At 38.0% G+C, this 20,460-nt stretch overlaps 1 protein-coding gene across 1 annotated transcript; it reads left to right on the top strand.

Annotated features, from left to right (window-relative positions):
• The first annotated feature begins 7,346 nt into the window (after positions 1-7,346).
• Positions 7,347-11,111, top strand: LOC115922787. Its single transcript, XM_030982447.1, has 5 exons — positions 7,347-7,703; positions 7,946-8,067; positions 8,449-8,716; positions 9,640-9,884; positions 10,321-11,111. Exons 1-3 carry the CDS (start codon positions 7,588-7,590, stop codon positions 8,703-8,705), a joined length of 495 nt encoding a protein of 164 aa, XP_030838307.1. The 5' UTR covers positions 7,347-7,587; the 3' UTR covers positions 8,706-8,716; positions 9,640-9,884; positions 10,321-11,111.
• Positions 11,112-20,460: the final 9,349 nt, after the last annotated feature.

Here is a 20,460-nt window from a genome sequence, read left to right as displayed (position 1 = left end):
GAGTTTGAGTAGACGAAGACAGAGAGATGAGTTTAGCCTGTCCCTATCTAACGCCAGCGCCCAGCGGTACAGCTAACCTAAACCAATTCACATCGATTTACTATGCACACGTATATTCCACTTTTATTTGCTTTACAATGTATTTGATCCAAGTTAGTCTTGATGGCTGGCGTGATCAGGTGCGTTACCTACAGCCACAACAAAAATAAACAAATTATTGACATTTATTTCCATCATCATGACAAATATACAAGGATAGAATATGGAATATCATAACAGATAACAATCATTACATATAAATTGACGTAAAGCATTCAAAATATAAAGAAAATATGAGAGTATGATGAAATTTAGTGGAAAATGGTGTGCCCGTAAAAGCCATGTAGCATAATATGTCTAGCGCCAGGTCCGTCACGCCTGCATACACGTACGCTTTATGAGAAGCCACTATTATTACTAGTATTATTATTATTATTGAATGCACCAGGCGTACACTGTATGAAATGATTTATTGTGTAATGGGTATATAATTGTCCTTTATGATCCTTGATGGTTCACTGCCCTGGGCCATGACCCGTTGGACTATGTTTATGCATAGACCTACTTCTAAGGTTCATGCATACAAATATCGATTGGCGTAATGAGCAAAAATGTTTGAGGATATGGGCATTAAAAAAAAAAAAATCCGCATCACCACCCCTCTTACCTGTTACATGCAGGCCCCGCGGAACGTTTTTCCCAGTAGGGGGAGGGGAGGGGTAAATTATTTACGATCAGGTAGAGCGAAGCAAGTGGAGTGTTAATTGGCGTCCAGCTAGGGTCCAAGGGCGGAGCCCAGTGGCGTATCTAGGGTACTCCGTCAGGGGGGGGGGCAGAAGACCGAAACCAAAACAAAAGGCGATGCTAATTTTCACTTCTGGCGAGCGAGCGAGCAAACAAAATATCTTTAAGTAACGTTTGGTATATAAACTGGTATTGTTGCAAGTCGGGGTGGGCACATTCATTTGCTAGTGACGTTAATTTCATTTTTGCAAGTGAGCGTAGCGAGCAAGAAAAAAAATCGCTTCTTTTTTAATAATTGCCACTTAAACTTGGTTCAATTGTCCCATGCCGGGTGCGGGAACAATATTGTGTTTAGGGTGATTTAATACCCATTTTAGCTAGCGAGCGAAAACACTCCTTTCCTTAATGAATTGCTATATCAAATTTGTTTCATTGTTGCAGGTCGGGGGCTGGCACAATTGTGTTTAAGGCAATGTCAATCCCATTTTGGCGGGCAGGCAAAAAAATCCCACATTTCTCTTTTTCACGAGCTAGCGAGCGTAGCGAGCCAGCGAAAAAATCACTTCTCTTTTAGCGAGAACATGGTACATAAACTTGGTTTCATTGTTCCATGTCAGGGACGTGATTATTAAAAGTGATGTTATTTCTATTTTGGCGAGCGAGCGTAGCGAGCGAGTAAAATTTTTGTAATTATAATTGGTTATAAATTTCAGGTTTTTTGGTTGCAGGTCCAGGCTTACACAATCATGTCTAAGGTGATGTTAATTCCGTTTTGGCGAGCACGAGCACACCAAAACTTCTTTGAATAACGTTTGGTACATAATTATAAACTGGTTGTTGTAGGTTGGGGCGGGCACGTAAGCGATGTTAATTCCGTTTTGGCGAGCGAGCGTAGCGAGCAATAAAAAAAAATCGCTTCTTTTTTTAATAATTGCCAATTAAACTTGGTTCAATTGTCCTCAATGAATTGGTACATAAACTTGTTTTTATTGCTGCAGGTCGGGATGAGCGCAATCGCGTTTAACGCGATATCAATTCCTTTTTGGCGAGAGGGCGAAAAAACACTTCCATTTTTAATGATATTCTTGCAGGTCAAGGGTGGGCACAATTGTTTTCAAAGCAATGTCTCATCCATTTATTCGCGAGCGAGCGTAGCGAGCTAAAAAAAAATGAATTAGTCTCTTTTAGTAACATTTGGTACATAATTTGGGTGTTATTGTTGCCATGGTTGCAGGTCGGGGCCCGTCGGTGCAGGCACAATTGTATTCTAGGATATGCTAATCCTTTTCTTTTTACAGGGGGATGAGCAAGTGAAAACAATAAAAAATAGGCTAGCAAGCAGGGGGCACTCTGCCCCCTGCCCCCTTTAGGTACGCTACTGGCGGAGCCCCATGAAGCTCAGGGGGTTTCATGCATTAACTTAAGGTCAGATAAGCAGTTAGAGGCCTGCCGTAAGGCCCCTAGTGGGGTCCAGGGGGCGGAGCCCCGGAAGGTCAAGGCTTTAATGCATATTTATTTACAGTCGCTCAAATGAGCATATTTTGGGGGGCTTTGTTCATGCATGCAAATGTCCAGGGGCGTAATGAGCAAAATTGTTTTTGGGGGGGGGGGGGGAGGGCATAACAAAAAAACAAAAAAAAATCCGCATTGGCGTGGGGTGCGAGGGGGCAGAGCCCCTGCGGGGTTAAGGGGCAGAGCCCCATGCACTTCAGGGATTAAGGCATTTCATTACGGTCAGATGAGCAGTCAGGGGCCCAGGGGCGGTGCCCCAGAAGTTCAAGGCTTTGAGGCATATTTATTTACGGTCAGATCACTCAAATGAGCATATTTGATACCTTATCTGTGACACTGGCAGTCACAATTTGGAGTGGGGTCCAGGGGGCAGAGCCCCCGGAATCTCAGGGGTTTTAGGCATTTAATTACCTTCAGATGAGCATCCAGGTGCCCGCCAAAAAGCTCCGTGGGGTCCAGGGGGTGGAGCTCCTGGAAGCCTTGGGGTTTTAGGCATGTAATTACGGTCAGATGAGCATTCAGGGGCCCGCTATAGGGCCTCACTGGTATCGAATTAGAAATAAATCATGTTAAAATTTTATGTGGGCGTCAACTTCTCCCCTCCCACCCCCCCCACCCCCAACCAGTGCAGATATCCGGGGGGGGGGGTCACTCCCAACATGATTGGCTATCCGGTTCCAGAACAAGCGTCGTCGACGTTTTCCTTGTGATCGCACACAAACCAAAAAGAGGGTACCTTTTCAGGTTCACAGGTTTTGACGTGTGCGATACATTCGCCAATATATAGGGTCATTACAGACATGGTGCGATACGCCATTTATAGGGTCCATTTCAGAGGTTGATGGATACGGGAGGGTAGCACGTGTGTATGATAGTGACACCCCCCCCCCCCTCCGGCAAATATAAGCAGGTGGTCATATCAACGTAGGCCTATATCTATGCTAAGACCTGATATGATGTAAAAATGATATGATATGGTATAATATGATATGATATGATTATGATGTGATAATTATGATATTATATACAGGGCGTATCATAATAAAGGATATTGAAGTTTAATGACGATTTATATGAAAACTACTGATTTCATAATCAAGCATTTTATGTCTGTTGTAAAGGACAGAATGTCCTCTTTTTATTGACACCCCGATCATACTACTACTGTCACAGTTGACTGAATAACAAAGCATTGCTGTCCACCATGTGAAAGGTGCACTGTGACAAGTTAGCATTCACAGATAAATTCTAAAGATTAGTGCTTGTGTCAGCCCAGACATATTGAAATGCTGAACAATGAGTGGATTATGTGTCTAAGAAGGAAATGTTATCAAACTTGGCACAGTGCACCTTTCACATGGTGGACAGCAATGCTTTGTTATTCAGTCAACTGTGACAGTAGTAGTATGATCGGGGTGTCATTAAAAAGAGGACATTCTGTCCTTTACAACAGACATAAAATGCTTGATTATGAAATCAGTAGTTTTCATATAAATCGTCATTAAACTTCAATATCCTTTATTATGATACGCCCTGTATAATGAAATATATATATATGAAAAGTACTTTTCAGCATGCAATGATCATTGTTGCTATTTGTTTGTTTGAATTTATTTCCGCATTTTTCACCATAAGGCATAATAACAAGTGAAATACAAACGAGGTATATATTATTGAAAAAGGTAAAATTATAATCATATCATAATATAAACCAATTGAATAATAATATCTTTTAAAAAATCCACATAGTTTAATATCATTTCAAAATTTCAAAAAACAGGAGACCGCCATCTTAAGCTAGAGATTGGACGTGATGTTGTTGTTCTGGGTCACTAATGACCATTATATACCTCACTTAAGTTGGTTACCCCATAGGTTTACATGTTAAAAAATGGTCTGAGCGATCGAGGATACCGTACGTGTGCGAAGAATTGGTCGGTAATTTCAATACAATTGAATCTCGATCGATCTTACCGACAATTTTATCTTGCATTGTTGACATGAAGACGAAAATAAACTTCCAAAAACAAAAAAACAACATCTGCCGATAGATCTTGATCTAAGTTCGTGCCAATATGCATTGCAAAAGTAAAAGAAGGGCCCGTTTAATGGAGCAGCGGCGAAGCATCGACCACGCGAAGCCGTTTTCAATTCATTTTAATGTATATATTAAAGAAAACTACTGAGCATGGAGTCACAGCGCGCTGGCCGAGCGGTTTGAGGCGCTGACTGTAATAATCTCACATTTGGTACGCAATAGTTCGAATCCCATCTTCGACAAAAAAGTTTTTTTTTTTCTTCTTTTTTTTCGGCATATAAAAGTATTAATGACTGCTTTAATATTCGAGAAATAGTTGTTTTTATACGCTCTCGGGAAGGTTACAATTGGGCTATTCCCCTCGGCATGCCTCGGGTAATAGCACAATTCTAACCTTCCCTTGAGCGTATAAAAACAACTATTTCTCTCAAAGCAGTCATTAATACTATACTATTTATCATGGGCCTACATGCTATATATGGTACGCCGATGCTTTCATCACAGATTATGTTGCAGTATGTTTTGCGTGTATAATCAAACCTTTCTGAGTGGCCATCTCTCTATAAAGACCACCTGTGTATAGTGGCCATGCACTTTTCCCTCCCCTCCCTTGAGAGAGAGAGAAACGTGTGATGTGAAATGTACCTGTTTAGAAAGACCACCTGTGTCAGTGGCTATTTTTTCTGTTTCCCTTCGGTGGCCTTATTAGATGCAGGTTTGACTGTAATTGTTTTTTAAGAGACGTGTATCAATTAAATGTCTGTTCTATAAGTTCACATCTTATTCCATAGCATATGTCATCTTTCTTGACTTGATTTGCATGAAGTCTTTCGTCTGTGTCTGATCGTCAACAAAACGGAGTTAAGTCTTTTGTCAATTCCGTTTGTTGCTACGACAGGCAGCCAGTAAAAACGAATTCGTTTAATCAAATTATGGAAATGTAAGCATCACTTTAAACAAACAGAAATTTGTTACTCCTGGCCCATTTTCCTGATTGAGGTGTCATATGAAAGAGCAGAAAATGAACTTTTTATAAATGTGAATTTTTCTTCGAAATTCAGATACTGCCCGCCAAATGACTTTTTGGTTTCCTTCCTTCAAATTGCTTTTAATCCCTCATGCGTGAAAACGCATCATATAAGTTACATCAAATGAAAGAGGAGGATCTAAGCTTTACAAATATGTGTCATTCATTAATTATAATTGTGATTAAGTTATGATAAAATATTGATAATTTTCGGTTTCGTGTTTTCTGGGTCGCACTGTATAGTGATGCGATGCGATGCGAAATGAAATGATGTAATATAATATGATATAGTCTGGCAAGTAAACTTTCATTACTGAATTCCTTTTGTATTTGTGTCATTTGTATTCATATAGTCCTCTTACCTGTTGCAACAAATTACGTTCTAGCCTTGTAGACATAGGCGGATATCCCTGGGAATGGGGGGATATATCCCCACCCCCCAAAAAAAATTGAATAAGGGGGATCATCCCCCAAGTGGTATGCATATGTTTATGGTAAAATGCTTACTGTAAAGGCTTTCATTTAAATTTTACCAAAAAGTGTTGAAAGTCTAAGAGCCTAAAAGTTTAAAATCCCCCCCAAAAAAAAAGAATTAGCTTCAGAGGAGCGGGCGCACATCCCTCCCCAGACGCTCATTGACGCTAACGCGCGTGTGTGCGTGTGTGTGTGTGCGTGTGTGTGTTTTTCTACATTCTATAGCTTTGTATTTTCATCACTTGTATATACAGTTACGTTACATTCTATTGTTTCACCTTATTGTATTATAGGGCCCCGCTCACAAGCTAAGCTTCTGAAGGGGTCCTACAGCCATTCATTTTATGATGTGATCAAGTTAATAAATGATGATTAATGTACTATTACCAGTCTCTTTCTTAGGTAAAAGATCATATCATATTTTGTGTGGTTTTGAATAAATTGAACTTGAACTTACCTGATCGTAAATACTTTAGCCCTCCCCCCCCCCCCCCAACACTTTTTAAAACGTTTCGTGGGGCCTGTTTTGTATGTTTGTATGCAGTTATTTCGATGATAGCCTACGATCTACAACAGAAAGAGGTCATGGAAATTACGTAATCAAAAGTGAATTCCATGACATGCATGGTACCTAAGTGAAAGTATTCTTTTCAAAAGGGGGAATTATAAAGCACCGCTATCACATTAGCAGCGATTATTCTCAAATGCACAAAGCACCATCTCCAAAATCTGTTAGAAATTGGGGTCATTTAAACTCGTACCATGTGTTAATTACAAATTGGTCTATATTCCGGACTGGGTAGAAAACACAAGTGATGTGATGTTTGGGTGATTATAGAAGGGTGAATCTGTGCTTTTCTCATGGCAAATCAATACAACATTCCAATTCAACAGATTGCACACATTGACCAAATAGGGGAAATACATGTAAGTCTATTATGCGGTCTGATTGTTTGACGATTTTAGTGATTTCAAAAAAGAAATATTTATCACACTTTGCTCACTTTCTTCTTCTTCTTCTTCTTCTTCTTCTTCTTCTAACTGTCTCCTCTGACCAGGCACGTAGCCAGAGTTTTATGTTTGGATGGGGGGGCACATACATGTAATCGATCGAGGTCTAAAAAAGGGGTCTAAACAAGTTCAACCGTTCTTTTTTTTGGGGGGGGGCACGTTGCCCCCCCCCCCCCCCCGTGGCTACGTGCCTGCCTCTGACACCGATTTTGTTTGCAGGTTTATTGTTGCGTGTCCATCAAAATGAAAGAAAGGCGTTCACGTCATACGGGGCACACTTTACTGATCACCCATGCAGGAGCACAATAGTATGTCCAGTACATGAATAACCTTATAATGCTCTATCAATCAACAGCTGAAGACGATAGCTTCAAGCAGTTCCTCTACAAATCAGATGTTAGAAAGTACGAGGTTCGCTGGAATTCCAAAATTATTAGCATGACAATAGATTTTAGCACGGTGGGCTCAATAGCATGACAGTTATCACCAGTATATGCTTGGAACCCGTTGCCATTATTAAATGCCTTTGTCTTGGGTGTATGTGATTCGTTCGTCTGCTCAAACCACGTGATGCATTCAAAGAAACCGCCCGCGCAAATCGAATTTTAGGTTTCGTGTAAGATGAGGGGCTAAAAATCTGCCTGTCTCTGCTAGATTCTGTCCTAGACAAGTCGCTTGGAGATTTTTACTTAGTTTTTGCTTCGTAATTGAATTCGTCGTCTTCGTATTGCTTAGTGTCATAATGATTGCTAACCGGTACAACGATAACTGCGTGGAGTATACCCAGAAGGGTACGCGTTGTTTGAGGAAGGTACCCCTGGCCTTAGGTATTGAAGGAGAGTGCTGGCAACACCGTCAGTAAGTACACAACAATTTCCTAAATTAAAACCAAATTTACCAACCATAGTTGATTATACATTCAAGAAGTATAATGACCCCTAAGTGAGTTGAAATAGGTTTCTTTAGAGTCATCCTTTGTCGAATTACCTAATCAAAAGTGTTTAAAAAATTGTAACATGTGCACTTTATAATTATTTGAAATATATTATTATTGGCAATCTAGTAGTAATATGTTCTTGTTTTATGTTTCCTGTATACAGACAGCCAGCCGAAGTCCAGTGCTCTGCACATACGGGGCTTCATGGGAATGGCAGACGTTGCAGCCGGCGTGGACGTCACTCGCTAGACGAAAACGCCGTTGAACTCTACTGCACGCAACACGGTATGTATTTATTCAAAGTAAACCTCTCAAAATTACTGTTACTTCTCATTTGTTTAAAAGGCAGTCATGTGGACCATAGACCTTTACTGGTTAAAAATAGTATGTATAGAATCGTGAATAATGATTCATGACGAAAATATTTTGAGACTAATTACACTGCCCCTGCCTATAACTTCTAAGTATGTAAGATGTTGGATCATTCAAAGTGTACGCTTTGTACTGTGACAGGTTAATGAGTTGGGCCACCATTTTTTTTTTTTTTTTTGGGGGGGGGGGGTAGATCTATATAACAAATATCAATGGAGAATCGTGTATTTTAATGTCCTCTGTGAAATGCATGAAGCACATCCTAACCATTTATATTTTGCTTGGTTTATACAGTCAACAAGTTGCATCGCGAGAACGGTCGTGCGGAGGTCGTTTCTGCTAATCGCCAACAGCAGGATGAACAGCGTAGGAGGGCGGAGGAGCGTGAGCAACTCCACCCGAGACGTAGGTCGCCGCGTCTGGTAGAGCGAGAGATCGCAGCTGCCGCTGTTCAGCTCGCCGCAGAGAGGGAGCAACGTCGTGCCGCCAATCGGGCAAACCAGAACCTGCGGAGGTCGGCCCGGATTGCCGCGAGGCGAGGCAATGTGTGATAATAGCCTGGGTAAGTAAAATTACTTTATTTCTACACTCGCCTATTTTTATAATTATAACAATACCCCCCCCCCCCCTCCGAAAAAAAATAGATGAGCATACAATGTATTCAAAATATAATTATGTACCTAAACAAAAGATCTCAAATTTGAAGAATTGTGTATCTGCCCAAACTTTACCAACATAGCAGCAACTTTAGTCGAAACAAAGTGAGCCGAGGTGGTTTCAATGTTTCTTTTATCATCGATCCCTAAAGGGCCTTAACAGTAACATGTTATTTACCACTTATGTATAGGGGGTTCTGAAAATGAATTAATCTGAATGCATATTCTGTTGTCAAGTACGTTAAAAAGAAGTATGAAACCAAACATATGACTCACAATGAAATTAAAGGGGATGTACTCCCTGATATTAAGTTGGTTTTAATAGAAGCAGATAAAAGAGAGAAACAGGCCAGTGAAAGTTTGAGCAAAAACCGATTGAAAATAAGAAAGTTATTATGGGAGCAAGCAATCAAACATAATTGGTGATTCTGACGTATCACGTGACGTGAGCTCGCCTCCCGGTGTCCTTTCCCCACAAAATCCTAAAAACGTATATTTTCACTTAAGAAATGTTTCAATCATATATCAACCCTAAGTATAATCATTGCTAAGTTTGGTTTTATACAACCCCTGTATGAAAGGTTTCTATTCCGTCATCAATAACTAAGAGAATAAAAAAAAAAAAAAAAATCTGTACAGAGCAAGTAGGAGAGGAGCTATACATGATGACAGCTTAACACATTCATAACTTTCATATTTTTAATTTAATATTGCACTACTTTGTTTCTCATTTTTATGGGTTTAATACAACCAACTTTTTATCAGGGTGGACTTCCACTTTTAGTATGAATGATTTTTTTAAAACTCACTTTGTTCTTCTTTCCTACAGACTGATTCGCAGAAGCAGCAGGGGGGAGACCGAGGGGGGATACTGGGTCGAACACTGCTGAGGTTCTCGGGACGTAAACGCCTTGCTATAGGAGTAGTAGGGAGGAAGCCGAGACGGGTAGTGCATGGTCACTCAAACCAGGCCCGCTGCACTATCGTGGTCAAGAAAGACTGGGTGTGGTCAGTCGGGGTAGACGCCGGAGGCCATTCTCTTTCTTTGACCGCCTGTAAATTATTTCCAAGAAGGTATGTGTACTGTTCATTATTAGGCTTCAAACAGTGGCCCTAATTCACAAAGCAGGTTTGTCGATAAACCTCCTTTGTGAATTCGGGCCACTATGTTTGAAATAGTAATTAGTTATTTATAGCATTATAGCAGTACATGGTGAGTCTTCATGTTTGCTTCTGTTTTCTCATGTCCTCATCATTTTGGAAAGTATGCAACTGCTATGTTTCCTCTATTTTATAATTAGTAAATTTAGGGCCGAAAGGTGAAAAGTATTTGAATATTTGTTCAAGATACTTGGAAATAAATCTATTTTGAAATGAATGGATAAACTTGCTATATACTATACCTAACAAAATGTCATAATTTGTCTTTTAGTTTTAAGATTGTATCTGCCCCATCATATTTCCTTTGAGATGCCTAATACAGCATTCTGTTTACCTCTTTATTCCACAGATCAGGCCTCGCCGTGGGACGCGCACACACGTCGTAGGTATGCAGGTATTTCAATGTCTACCTTGTGACAATATGTTCCTATTCACCAGATCTTATTACCCCCATACCTCCTAATAGGAGGCATGTATATCTATGAGTTTGACACATTGGTTACTAAGTTGAGAACTTGTGGATATTTGGTCGAAAATCTTTTTGAAATAAACATTATATTATTATAACAAAGGATTCAGAAGTTGTCTTCTTTTGTAAGTCTTAGTTATTGGGTTTCGCAATCATCCCTCTCATAAAAGCAGTTGTACTGATAATTTAAATTGTATCTTGTTGTAAGAGATAGACGTGGCAGGAGTTTTCCAATTACCCAGTTTGTAATTAGCACGAAATATCCACTGAATATCTAAACATGGAGAGACCCAACATGATCCTTAAAATGGAGGGGTCACGTGAATGCCCTTTATGTCAATTTAGAGATATACAACTTTACCTGTGTATCATGAAATATCATAACGGTACATGAAATAAAATGAATATTTAAACATGAGCATGTATGCAGTAGTGCCTCATTTTGCACATTTTAAAAACCAAAAACAAATTTAGACTGCAATTACAAACTGGCTTGTTATAGGATGTGTACCGGTACTTGAGGAAAGATTGTACTTTCATGTGGAATATCAGAAAATGCACAAAAGAATTAGAAAGAAAAGATTCCAACAACTAATGATCTTATACGAAAATGGTTTCAAACTAATAAAATGAAATACTATTTTAAAAAAAGAAAAGAAAAGATAAGTAACATTAAGAATAAAAATATAAAATGAAAAAAATGATTAAATTGAATAGAATACATTCTTTTTATAAAAAATGGTTAGAAATGCGAAGTTTCAAACAGTAAAACCACTTTAATCATAAAGCATTATTGATCATAAAAATTTTCCAGTCCATTGAAACAAATACGTAAAATCTCAGCTTCTAATTGCAATTACTTGATTCAAATTTCTTATACATTATATCCAATTTATGCATATATAGGTTCTACTCACTTATAACAAATCCCATTCTGTTTCTCTTTTTGTCGCGGATTGTTCTCAATCCTATCTTTTAAAGGGGTGCATATTCCCGACATCTTACAATTTGAAGAAAAAAAGGAATCACTTAATCTAAGTCACCTCACACCTTCATGTGTGGCTGGGGTAAAATAGTTGTCCATTTATAGTTGAGTATGAGACAGTATTTTAATTTGTTGATTTTAGTATATTATTCAAAGTTAACATAAGACGTAGTAGCATGACATCGGACACAAAATATATCGTGTTCACTACTTTCAGGTATACAGCCCCTGTAAATCCCATGTGTGTTCTTTAATAGGATTGGTTATACTCTCTGTGAAATGTAATATTTTTATCCTTTTCCTTCTCCGCTAATCTTTACAGTTTGTCTCTTCAATCTAATACAATAGTATTGCTTTTATTGTGGGTTGTTTTTGTTGTTCGTCTAGTAGGATAGGACTCCCTTTACATGTCATTAAATATATTATAAACTTTTTTCTGATTTTCTTCTCAATTCGCTAGTAAATAAATAAAATTATTTAATAAAGTAGGCCCTACTTCAGATTTGTGACAAAAATACCTTCAAACACACCCTATCCTTTTCAAAATGACCTATCGAATTCTCACTTGCATGTGTGAATATTCTAACTCCCTTCCATTTCCTATTGATACATCCCCCTCCCTCTATAACTCTTTAAAAAAAATAAAAATAGACAAATTAGTATTGCACTGTATATATTAAACATCTAGGAAAGTTGTGATTCCCTCCTTCAGTCTTTTGTTACTATCCAACAATTTTCAGTATTTGTTAACAGCTGCTTTTCTTGTCCAATGCTCTCTTTGATTTACCCTTCTCTCCATTGCTGCAGGGATCTTTCTCGATATTGTAGAATTTTCTAATAGCTCCTTACATCCTCTAACAATATTGAATCTTTAACCCTAATGAGGCCGGGGGGCATTATGCCCCCCCCCCCTCCAAGATTTTTCCGATTGCTCGGGAACGCATATGGATGGCGCCCCGCCGCTCCCTGACTTTTTTTCTTTCGAGTCTTGCGCATCTTTAAAAAAGACGTACAGTTACAAGGTCACGTGACCTTTTGTCTTTGCATGTCAGCCCGAAAATCGCTCATTTTTGTGATTTGTGTACAAAACATATGGAAATGTTATTGTTCCTAAAAATAATTAGACATTGGCTATTGGGTCTTGTTTAAAGTTTAGGTGGTTGTTTGGGAGTCAAAATAGTTTAATTATAGTAAGAAATGAAATAAAACAACAAAAACAATAAAATACATAAGTTAAAAAAACAATGAAATGCATAAGAAATTGTCAAAACAAGAGATATTAGGAATAAGCTGGCTCTTCCGAAAAAAATTGTCGTATTTTTTTTCTAAATGGTCTGATGAATATATGTAGTGAAAAAAATGCTTAAATATGAATAATATATGATTTATGGGTAAAAATGTGATTTTATGACCTAATTTGCATAAATTACCATAAATATGCAAATAAGTGAATTTTTCAAAAAATTTAAATTATCATATTGTTCTATACACTTCACTTGACATGCGTGCAAATTTTGGCGAAGATCGGCCGCTTCACGGCCGAGATCTTCATATTGCCATATTTTCATATTTTCATATTGTCCCCCCCCCCCGGCCGTACTTAGACCTTAAATAGCCCAGCCTTTTTAGGGTTAAGGGTCATTCCGTAAAATTGAGGCAAAAACAAAATCGAGATTGAGAAGGTTGTGAGGAGATCACGAAGGTTAAAGAATGAAGAGTAAAGATTGAAGAGTGTAGTTCTGAAAAGACCTGTTCGAATACAGACAGTTCATGTTATTTTTATATCATTCTTTCCTCTTTCTCTATCATTGTATCTTTCTATTTATTTTTATTTGTTTATGTCTTGGTCTTTATTTTTCTTCTTTCTGTGTATCAGCTCTAAATCAAGACCCATCCTCTGTTCTCCTCTCTCTCCCTCCCTTCCTATCTCTCCCACTTTCCCGCTTACTATTTATGATTATGACTTATCAAATCTACATTTGCTTGTTTGAATAGGATACATAAAATTCGAAGCAAGAATTTTAAGGGCCTTCTCCCCCTACCCCCCCCCTCCTCTATCGGTATCTCCCTCTCTCTCTTCCCCCCCCCTCTCTCTCTCTATATATATATTTATATTTATGATTTAACATTATTTGTTCATGGAATACTGTACATCTGATTTAAATATTGAATAGCTAGTGGAATACTATTGCATATCGCATTAAAAGCAGGAATTGTGATTCCTCCCTTATTTTTCTTTACATTAATTTATTTTTAAATCTAGATTTGCTTATTCGAATACTGTACCATGAAACAGAAGGGATGAGAACACTTATGTATGTGAACAGCACGCCTAGTCAGGTCCCATAGTTTTCTTTCATTTTAAGACATTAAATTTTATCTTTTTAGGGTATTCATAGTGTAAGGTTAGGTTTTCACTGGCTAGATGGTGGTGACATGTTGCACTGTCCCTTAAATTGTGGGCAAACGGCACGCCCACTTTTTTTGGGGGGGGGGGGGGAGGGTACATTATGGTACTAGGTTAGGACTTTACTGGCTGGGAGATGGTGACCTGTGAATTTTGGTATTATCGGCGTTTCATTCTTTTTTAGGATATTTACGCCCTTCATTTTTTTTTTTTTTTTTTTACTTTTTGTAAATTCGTACTCTTCTAAATCATTGTTTTGTTTTGATAATATAATCTCAGATCCACTGGTCCATGTGCTAGTTTTCTTTCATTTTAGGATATAACTTCTTTCTTCTTTTATTTATTTTTTTTTTTAGAGGGGGGGGGGGGGGGTAATCATGGTGCTAGGTTAGGTTTTCACTGGCTGGGAGATGGTGACCTGTGAATGATGAGCCTACTGGGCAGTAATGTTGTTTGTTTTTTTGTTTGGTATTATCGGCGTTTCATTCTTTTTTAGGATATTTACGCCCTTCATTTTTTTTTTTTTTTTTTCTATTTGTAAATTCGTACTCTTCTAAATCATTGTTTTTTTGATAATATAATCTTAGATCCACTGGTCCATGTGCTAGTTTTCTTTTATTTTAAGATATTAATTTTTTTTGTTTAGGGGGTGGGGGTATTAATGGTATTAGGTTAGGTCTTCACTGGCTGGGAGATGGTGACCTGTTAATAATGAGCCTACTTGGCAGTCATGTCGTTGTTGTTGTTGTTTGGTGTTATCGGCGTTTAATTTTTTAAAAGAATATTTACGCCTTTTTTCTTTCTTTTTTTTTTTTTTTTTTACTTTTTGTAAATTCGTACTCTTCTAAATCATTGTTTGTTTTGATAATATAATCTCAGATCCACTGGTCCATGTGCTAGTTTTCTTTCATTTTAGGATATAACTTCTTTCTTCTTTTATTTATTTATTTTTTTAGAGGGGGGGGGGGTAATCATGGTGCTAGGTTAGGTTTTCACTGGCTGGGAGATGGTGACCTGTGAATGATGAGCCTACTGGGCAGTCATGTTGTTTGTTTTTTTGTTTGGTATTATCGGCGTTTCATTCTTTTTTAGGATATTTACGCCCTTCATTTTTTTTTTTTTTTTTTTTTCTATTTGTAAATTCGTACTCTTCTAAATCATTGTTTTTTGATAATATAATCTTAGATCCACTGGTCCATGTGCTAGTTTTCTTTTATTTTAAGATATTACTTTTTTTTGTATAGGGGGTGGGGGTATTAATGGTATTAGGTTAGGTCTTCACTGGCTGGGAGATGGTGACCTGTTAATAATGAGCCTACTTGGCAGTCATGTCGTTGTTGTTGTTGTTTGGTGTTATCGGCGTTTAATTTTTTAAAAGAATATTTACGCCTTTTTTTCTTTTTTTTTTTTCTTTTTTTTTTTACTATTTGTAATTTCGTACTCTTCGAAATCATTGTTTTTTTTATAATATAATCTAAGATCCACTGGTCCATGTGCTAGTTTTCTTTCATTTTAAGATATTACATTTTGTTTTAGGGGGGAGTATTAATGGTATTAGGTTGGGTTTTCACTGGCTTGGGAGATGGTTACCTGTGAATAATGAGCCTACTGGGCACTGCCCCTTAAATTGTGGGCGAACGGCACGCCCAGTCATGTGCTATTTTTCTTTCATTTTAGGATATAACTTCTAACTTCTTTTTTTTCTTTTTTTTGGGGGGGGGGGGGGGGGGAGGGGTAATCATGGTGCTAGGTTAGGTCTTCACTGGCTGGGAGATTGTGAACTGTGAATGATGAGCCCAATGAGCACTGTCCCTTCAATTGTGGGCGAACGGCACGCCCAGTCATGTGCTATTTTTCTTTCATTTTAGGATATAACTTCTTACTTCATTTTTTTTTCTTTTGAGGGGGAGGGGTAATCATGGTGCTAGGTTAGGTCTTCACTGGCTGGGAGATTGTGAACTGTGAATGATGAGCCCAATGAGCACTGTCCCTTCAATTGTGGGCGAACGGCACGCCCAGTCATGTGCTATTTTTCTTTCATTTTAGGATATAACTTCTTACTTCATTTTTTTTTCTTTTGGGGGGGAGGGGTAATCATGGTGCTAGGTTAGGTCTTCACTGGCTGGAAGATGGTGACCTGTGAATGATGAGCCTACTGGGCAGTCATGATGTTTTTTTTTTTTTTTTTGGTATTATCGGCGTTTTATTTTTTTTTTAAGGATATTTACGCCCTTCATTTTTTTTTTTTTTTTTTTATTTTTTTTACTATATGTTAATTCGTACTCTTCTAAATCATTGTTTTGTTTTGATAATATATTCTCAGATCCACTGGTCAATGTGCTAGTTTCTTTCATTTCAAGATATAACTTCTTTCTTCTTTTTTTTGGGGGGGGGGGGGGGGGGGGTATTTATGGTATTAGGTTAGGTTTTCACTGACTGGGAGATGGTGACCTGTGAATGATGAGCCTACTGGGCACTGCCCCTTAAATTGTGGGCGAACGGCACGCCCAGTCATGTGCTAGTTTTCCTTTATTTTAGGATATAACTTCTTCTTTTATTTTTTATTTTTTTAGGGGGGGTAATCATGGTGCTAGGTTAGGTTTTCACTAGCTGGGAGATGGTGACCTGTGAATAATGAGCCTACTGGGCAGTCATGTTGTTTGTTTTTTTGTTTGTTGGTATTATCGGCGTTTCATTCTTTTTAGGATATTTACGCCCTTAATTTTTTTTTTTATATATTTTTTTTACTATTTGTAAATTCGTACTCTTCTAAATCATTGTTTTTTTTTTATAATATAATCTCAGATCCACTGGTCCATGTGCTAGTTTTCTTTCATTTTAAGATATTACTTTTTTTTTTGTTTAGGGGCGGGGGGTATTAATGGTATTAGGTTAGGTTTTCATTGACTGGGAGATGGTGACCTGTTAATAATGAGCCTACTGGGCACTGCCCCTTAAATTGTGGGCGAACGGCACGCCCAGTCATGTGCTAGTTTTCTTTCATTTTAAGATATAACTTCTTTCTTCTTTTTTTTTTTGGGGGGGGGGGGAGGGGGGGGGGTATTAATGGTATTAGGTTAGGTTTTCAATGACTGGGAGATGGTGACCTGTGAATGATGAGCCTACTGGGCACTGCCCCTTAAATTGTGGGCGAACGGCACGCCCAGTCATGTGCTAGTTTTCTTTCATTTTAGGATATAACTTCTTGCTTCTTTTATTTTTTATTTTTTATTTTTTTATTTATTTATTTATTTATTTTTTTTTTTTTTGGGGGGGGGGGGTTAATCATGGTGCTAGGTTAGGTTTTCACTGGCTGGGAGATGGTGACCTGTGAATGATGAGCCTACTGGGCAGTCATGTTGTTGTTTTTTTATTTGGTATTATCGGCGTTTCATTCTTTTTTAGGATATTTACGCCCTTAATTTTTTTTTTTTTTTTTTTTTTTTTTTTTTACTATTTGTAAATTCGTACTCTTCTAAATCATTGTTTTGTTTTGATAATATAATCTCAGATCCACTGGTCAATGTGCTAGTTTTCTTTCATTTTAAGATATAACTTCTTTCTTTTTTGGGGGGGGGGGAGGGGGGGGGGGGGTATTAATGGTATTAGGTTAGGTTTTCACTGACTGGGAGATGGTGACCTGTGAATAATGAGCCTACAGGGCACTGCCCCTTAAATTGTGGACGAACGGCACGCCCAGTCACGTACTAGTTTTCTTTCATTTTAGGATATAACTTATTTTATTTATTTATTTATTTTTTCTTTTTTTTTTGGGGGGGGGGGTAATCATGGCGCTAGCTTAGGTCTCCACTGGCTGGGAGGTGGTGACCTGTGAATGATGAGCCTACTGGGCACTGCCCCTTAAATTGTGGGCGAACGGCACGCCCAGTCATGTGCTAGTTTTATTTCATTTTAGTATATAACTTATTTTTTTTTTTTTTTTTTTTAATTTATTTATTTATTTTTTTTTTTTTTTTTTGGGGGGGGGGGGGGGGTAATCATGGCGCTAGGTTAGGTCTTCACTGGCTGGGAGATGGTGACCTATGAATTTTGAGCGTATTGGGCAATGCCCCCGAAATTGTGGGCGAACGGCACGCCCAGTCATGTCGTTGTTGTTGTTGTTGTTGTTTTGTGTTATCGGCGTTTTTATTCTTTTTTAGAATATTTACGCCTTTCATTTTTTTTTTTTTCTTTACTATGTAAATTCGTACTGTCCTAAAATCATTGTTTTGTTTTGATAATATAATCTCAGATCCACTGGTCAATGTGCTAGTTTCTTTCATTTTAAGATAAAACTTCTTTCTTCTTTTTTTTTTTTTGGGGGGGGGGGTATTAATGGTATTAGGTTAGGTTTTCACTGACTGGGAGATGGTGACCTGTGAATGATGAGCCTACTGGGCACTGTCCCTTAAATTGTGGGCGAACGGCACGCCCAGTCATGTGCTAGTTTTCTTTCATTTTAGGATATAACTTTCTTTTATTTAAAACAATTTTTTTAGGGGGGGGGGTTAATCATGGTGCTAGGTTAGGTTTTCACTGGCTGGGAGATGGTGACCTGTGAATGATGAGCCTACTGGGCAGTCATGTTGTTGTTTTTTATTTGGTATTATCGGCGTTTCATTCTTTTTTAGGATATTTACGCCCTTCATTTTTTTTTTTTTTTTTTTTTTTTTACTATTTGTAAATTCGTACTCTTCTAAATCATTGTTATTTTTTGATAATATAATCTTAGATCCACTCGTCCATGTGCTAGTTTTCTTTTATTTTAAGACATTACTTTTGTTTTGTTTAGGGGGTGGGGGGTATTAATGGTATTAGGTTAGGTTTTCACTGGCTGGGAGATGGTGACCTGTGAATGATGAGCCTACTGGGCACTGCCCCTTAAATTGTGGGCGAACGGCAAGCCCAGTCATGTGCTAGTTTTCTTTCATTTTAGGATACAACTTCTTTCTTCTTTTTTTCTTTTTTCTTTTTTTTTTTGGGGGGGGGGGGGGGTAATCATGGCGCTAGGTTAGGTCTTCACTGGCTGGGAGATGGTGACCTATAAATTATAAGCGTATTGGGCACTGCCCCTGAAATTGTGGGCGAACGGCACGCCCAGTCATGTCGTTGTTGTTGTTTTGTGTTATCGGCGTTTCATTCTTTTTTAGAATATATACGCCTTCATTTTTTTTTTTTTTTTTTACTATATGTAAATTCGCACTGTTCTAAATTCATTGTTGTTTTTTTATTATATAATCTCTGATCCACTGGTCTATGTGCTAGTTTTTTTTCATTTTTAAGATAAATCCATTTTTTTCTTTTGGGGGGGGGGGGTGGAAATCATGGTGCTAGGTTAGGTTTTCACTGGCTGGGAGATGGTGGCCTTTGAATGATGAGCCTACTGGGCAGTCATGTTGTATTTTGTTTTGTTTGGTAACTTCTTTCTCATTTTTTTTTTTGGGGGGGGGGAGGGGGGGGGGGGTATTAATGGTATTAGGTTAGGTTTCACTGTCTGGGAGATGGTGACCTGTGAATGATGAGCCTACTGGGCAGTGCCCTTAAATTGTGTGCGAACGGCACGCCCAGTCATGTGCTAGTTTTCTTTCATTTTAGGATATAACTTCTTGCTTCTTTATTTATTTATTTATTTATTTTTTTTTTTTTTTTGGGGGGGGGGGGGTTAATCATGGTGCTAGGTTAGGTTTTCACTGGCTGGGAGATGGTGACCTGTGAATGATGAGCCTACTGGGCAGTCATGATGTTTTTTTTTTTTTTTTTTTGGTATTATCGGCGTTTCATTCTTTTTTAGAATATTTACGCCCTTAAATTTTTTTTTTTTTTTTTTTTTTACTATTTGTAAATTCTTACTCTTCTAAATCATTGTTTTGTTTTGATAATATAATCTCAGATCCACTGGTCAATGTGCTAATTTTCTTTCATTTTAAGATATAACTTCTTTCTTCTTTTTTTTTTTTTGGGGGGGGGAGGGGGGTATTAATGGTATTAGGTTAGGTTTTCACTGACTGGGAGATGGTGACCTGTGAATAATGAGCCTACTGGGCACTGCCCCTTAAATTGTGGGCGAACGGCACGCCCAGTCATGTGCTAGTTTTATTTCATTTTAGTATATAACTTATTTTATTTACTTATTTTTTTTATTTTATTTTATTTTATTTATTTTTTTTTTTTTGGGGGGGGGGGGTAATCATGGCGCTAGGTTAGGTCTTCACTGGCTGGGAGATGGTGACCTATGAATTTTGAGCGTATTGGGCAATGCCCCCGAAATTGTGGGCGAACGGCACGCCCAGTCATGTCGTTGTTGTTGTTGTTGTTGTTGTTTTGTGTTATCGGCGTTTTTATTCTTTTTTAGAATATTTACGCCTTTCATTTTTTTTTTCTTCTTTACTATATGTAAATTCGTACTGTCCTAAAATCATTGTTTTGTTTTGATAATATAATCTCAGATCCACTGGTCAATGTGCTAGTTTCTTTCATTTTAAGATAAAAACTTCTTTCTTCTTTTTTTTTTTGGGGGGGGGGGGGGGTATTAATGGTATTAGGTTAGGTTTTCACTGACTGGGAGATGGTGACCTGTGAATGATGAGCCTACTGGGCACTGTCCCTTAAATTGTGGGCGAACGGCACG

This window comes from Strongylocentrotus purpuratus, unplaced genomic scaffold, assembly GCF_000002235.5.
Source record: "Strongylocentrotus purpuratus isolate Spur 01 unplaced genomic scaffold, Spur_5.0 spur5_scaffold_12, whole genome shotgun sequence".
Classification (NCBI taxonomy): Eukaryota; Metazoa; Echinodermata; class Echinoidea; order Camarodonta; family Strongylocentrotidae; genus Strongylocentrotus; species Strongylocentrotus purpuratus.
The sequence above is the reverse complement of the archived record's forward strand: the minus strand, read 5'-3'. Positions and strand labels throughout refer to the sequence as shown.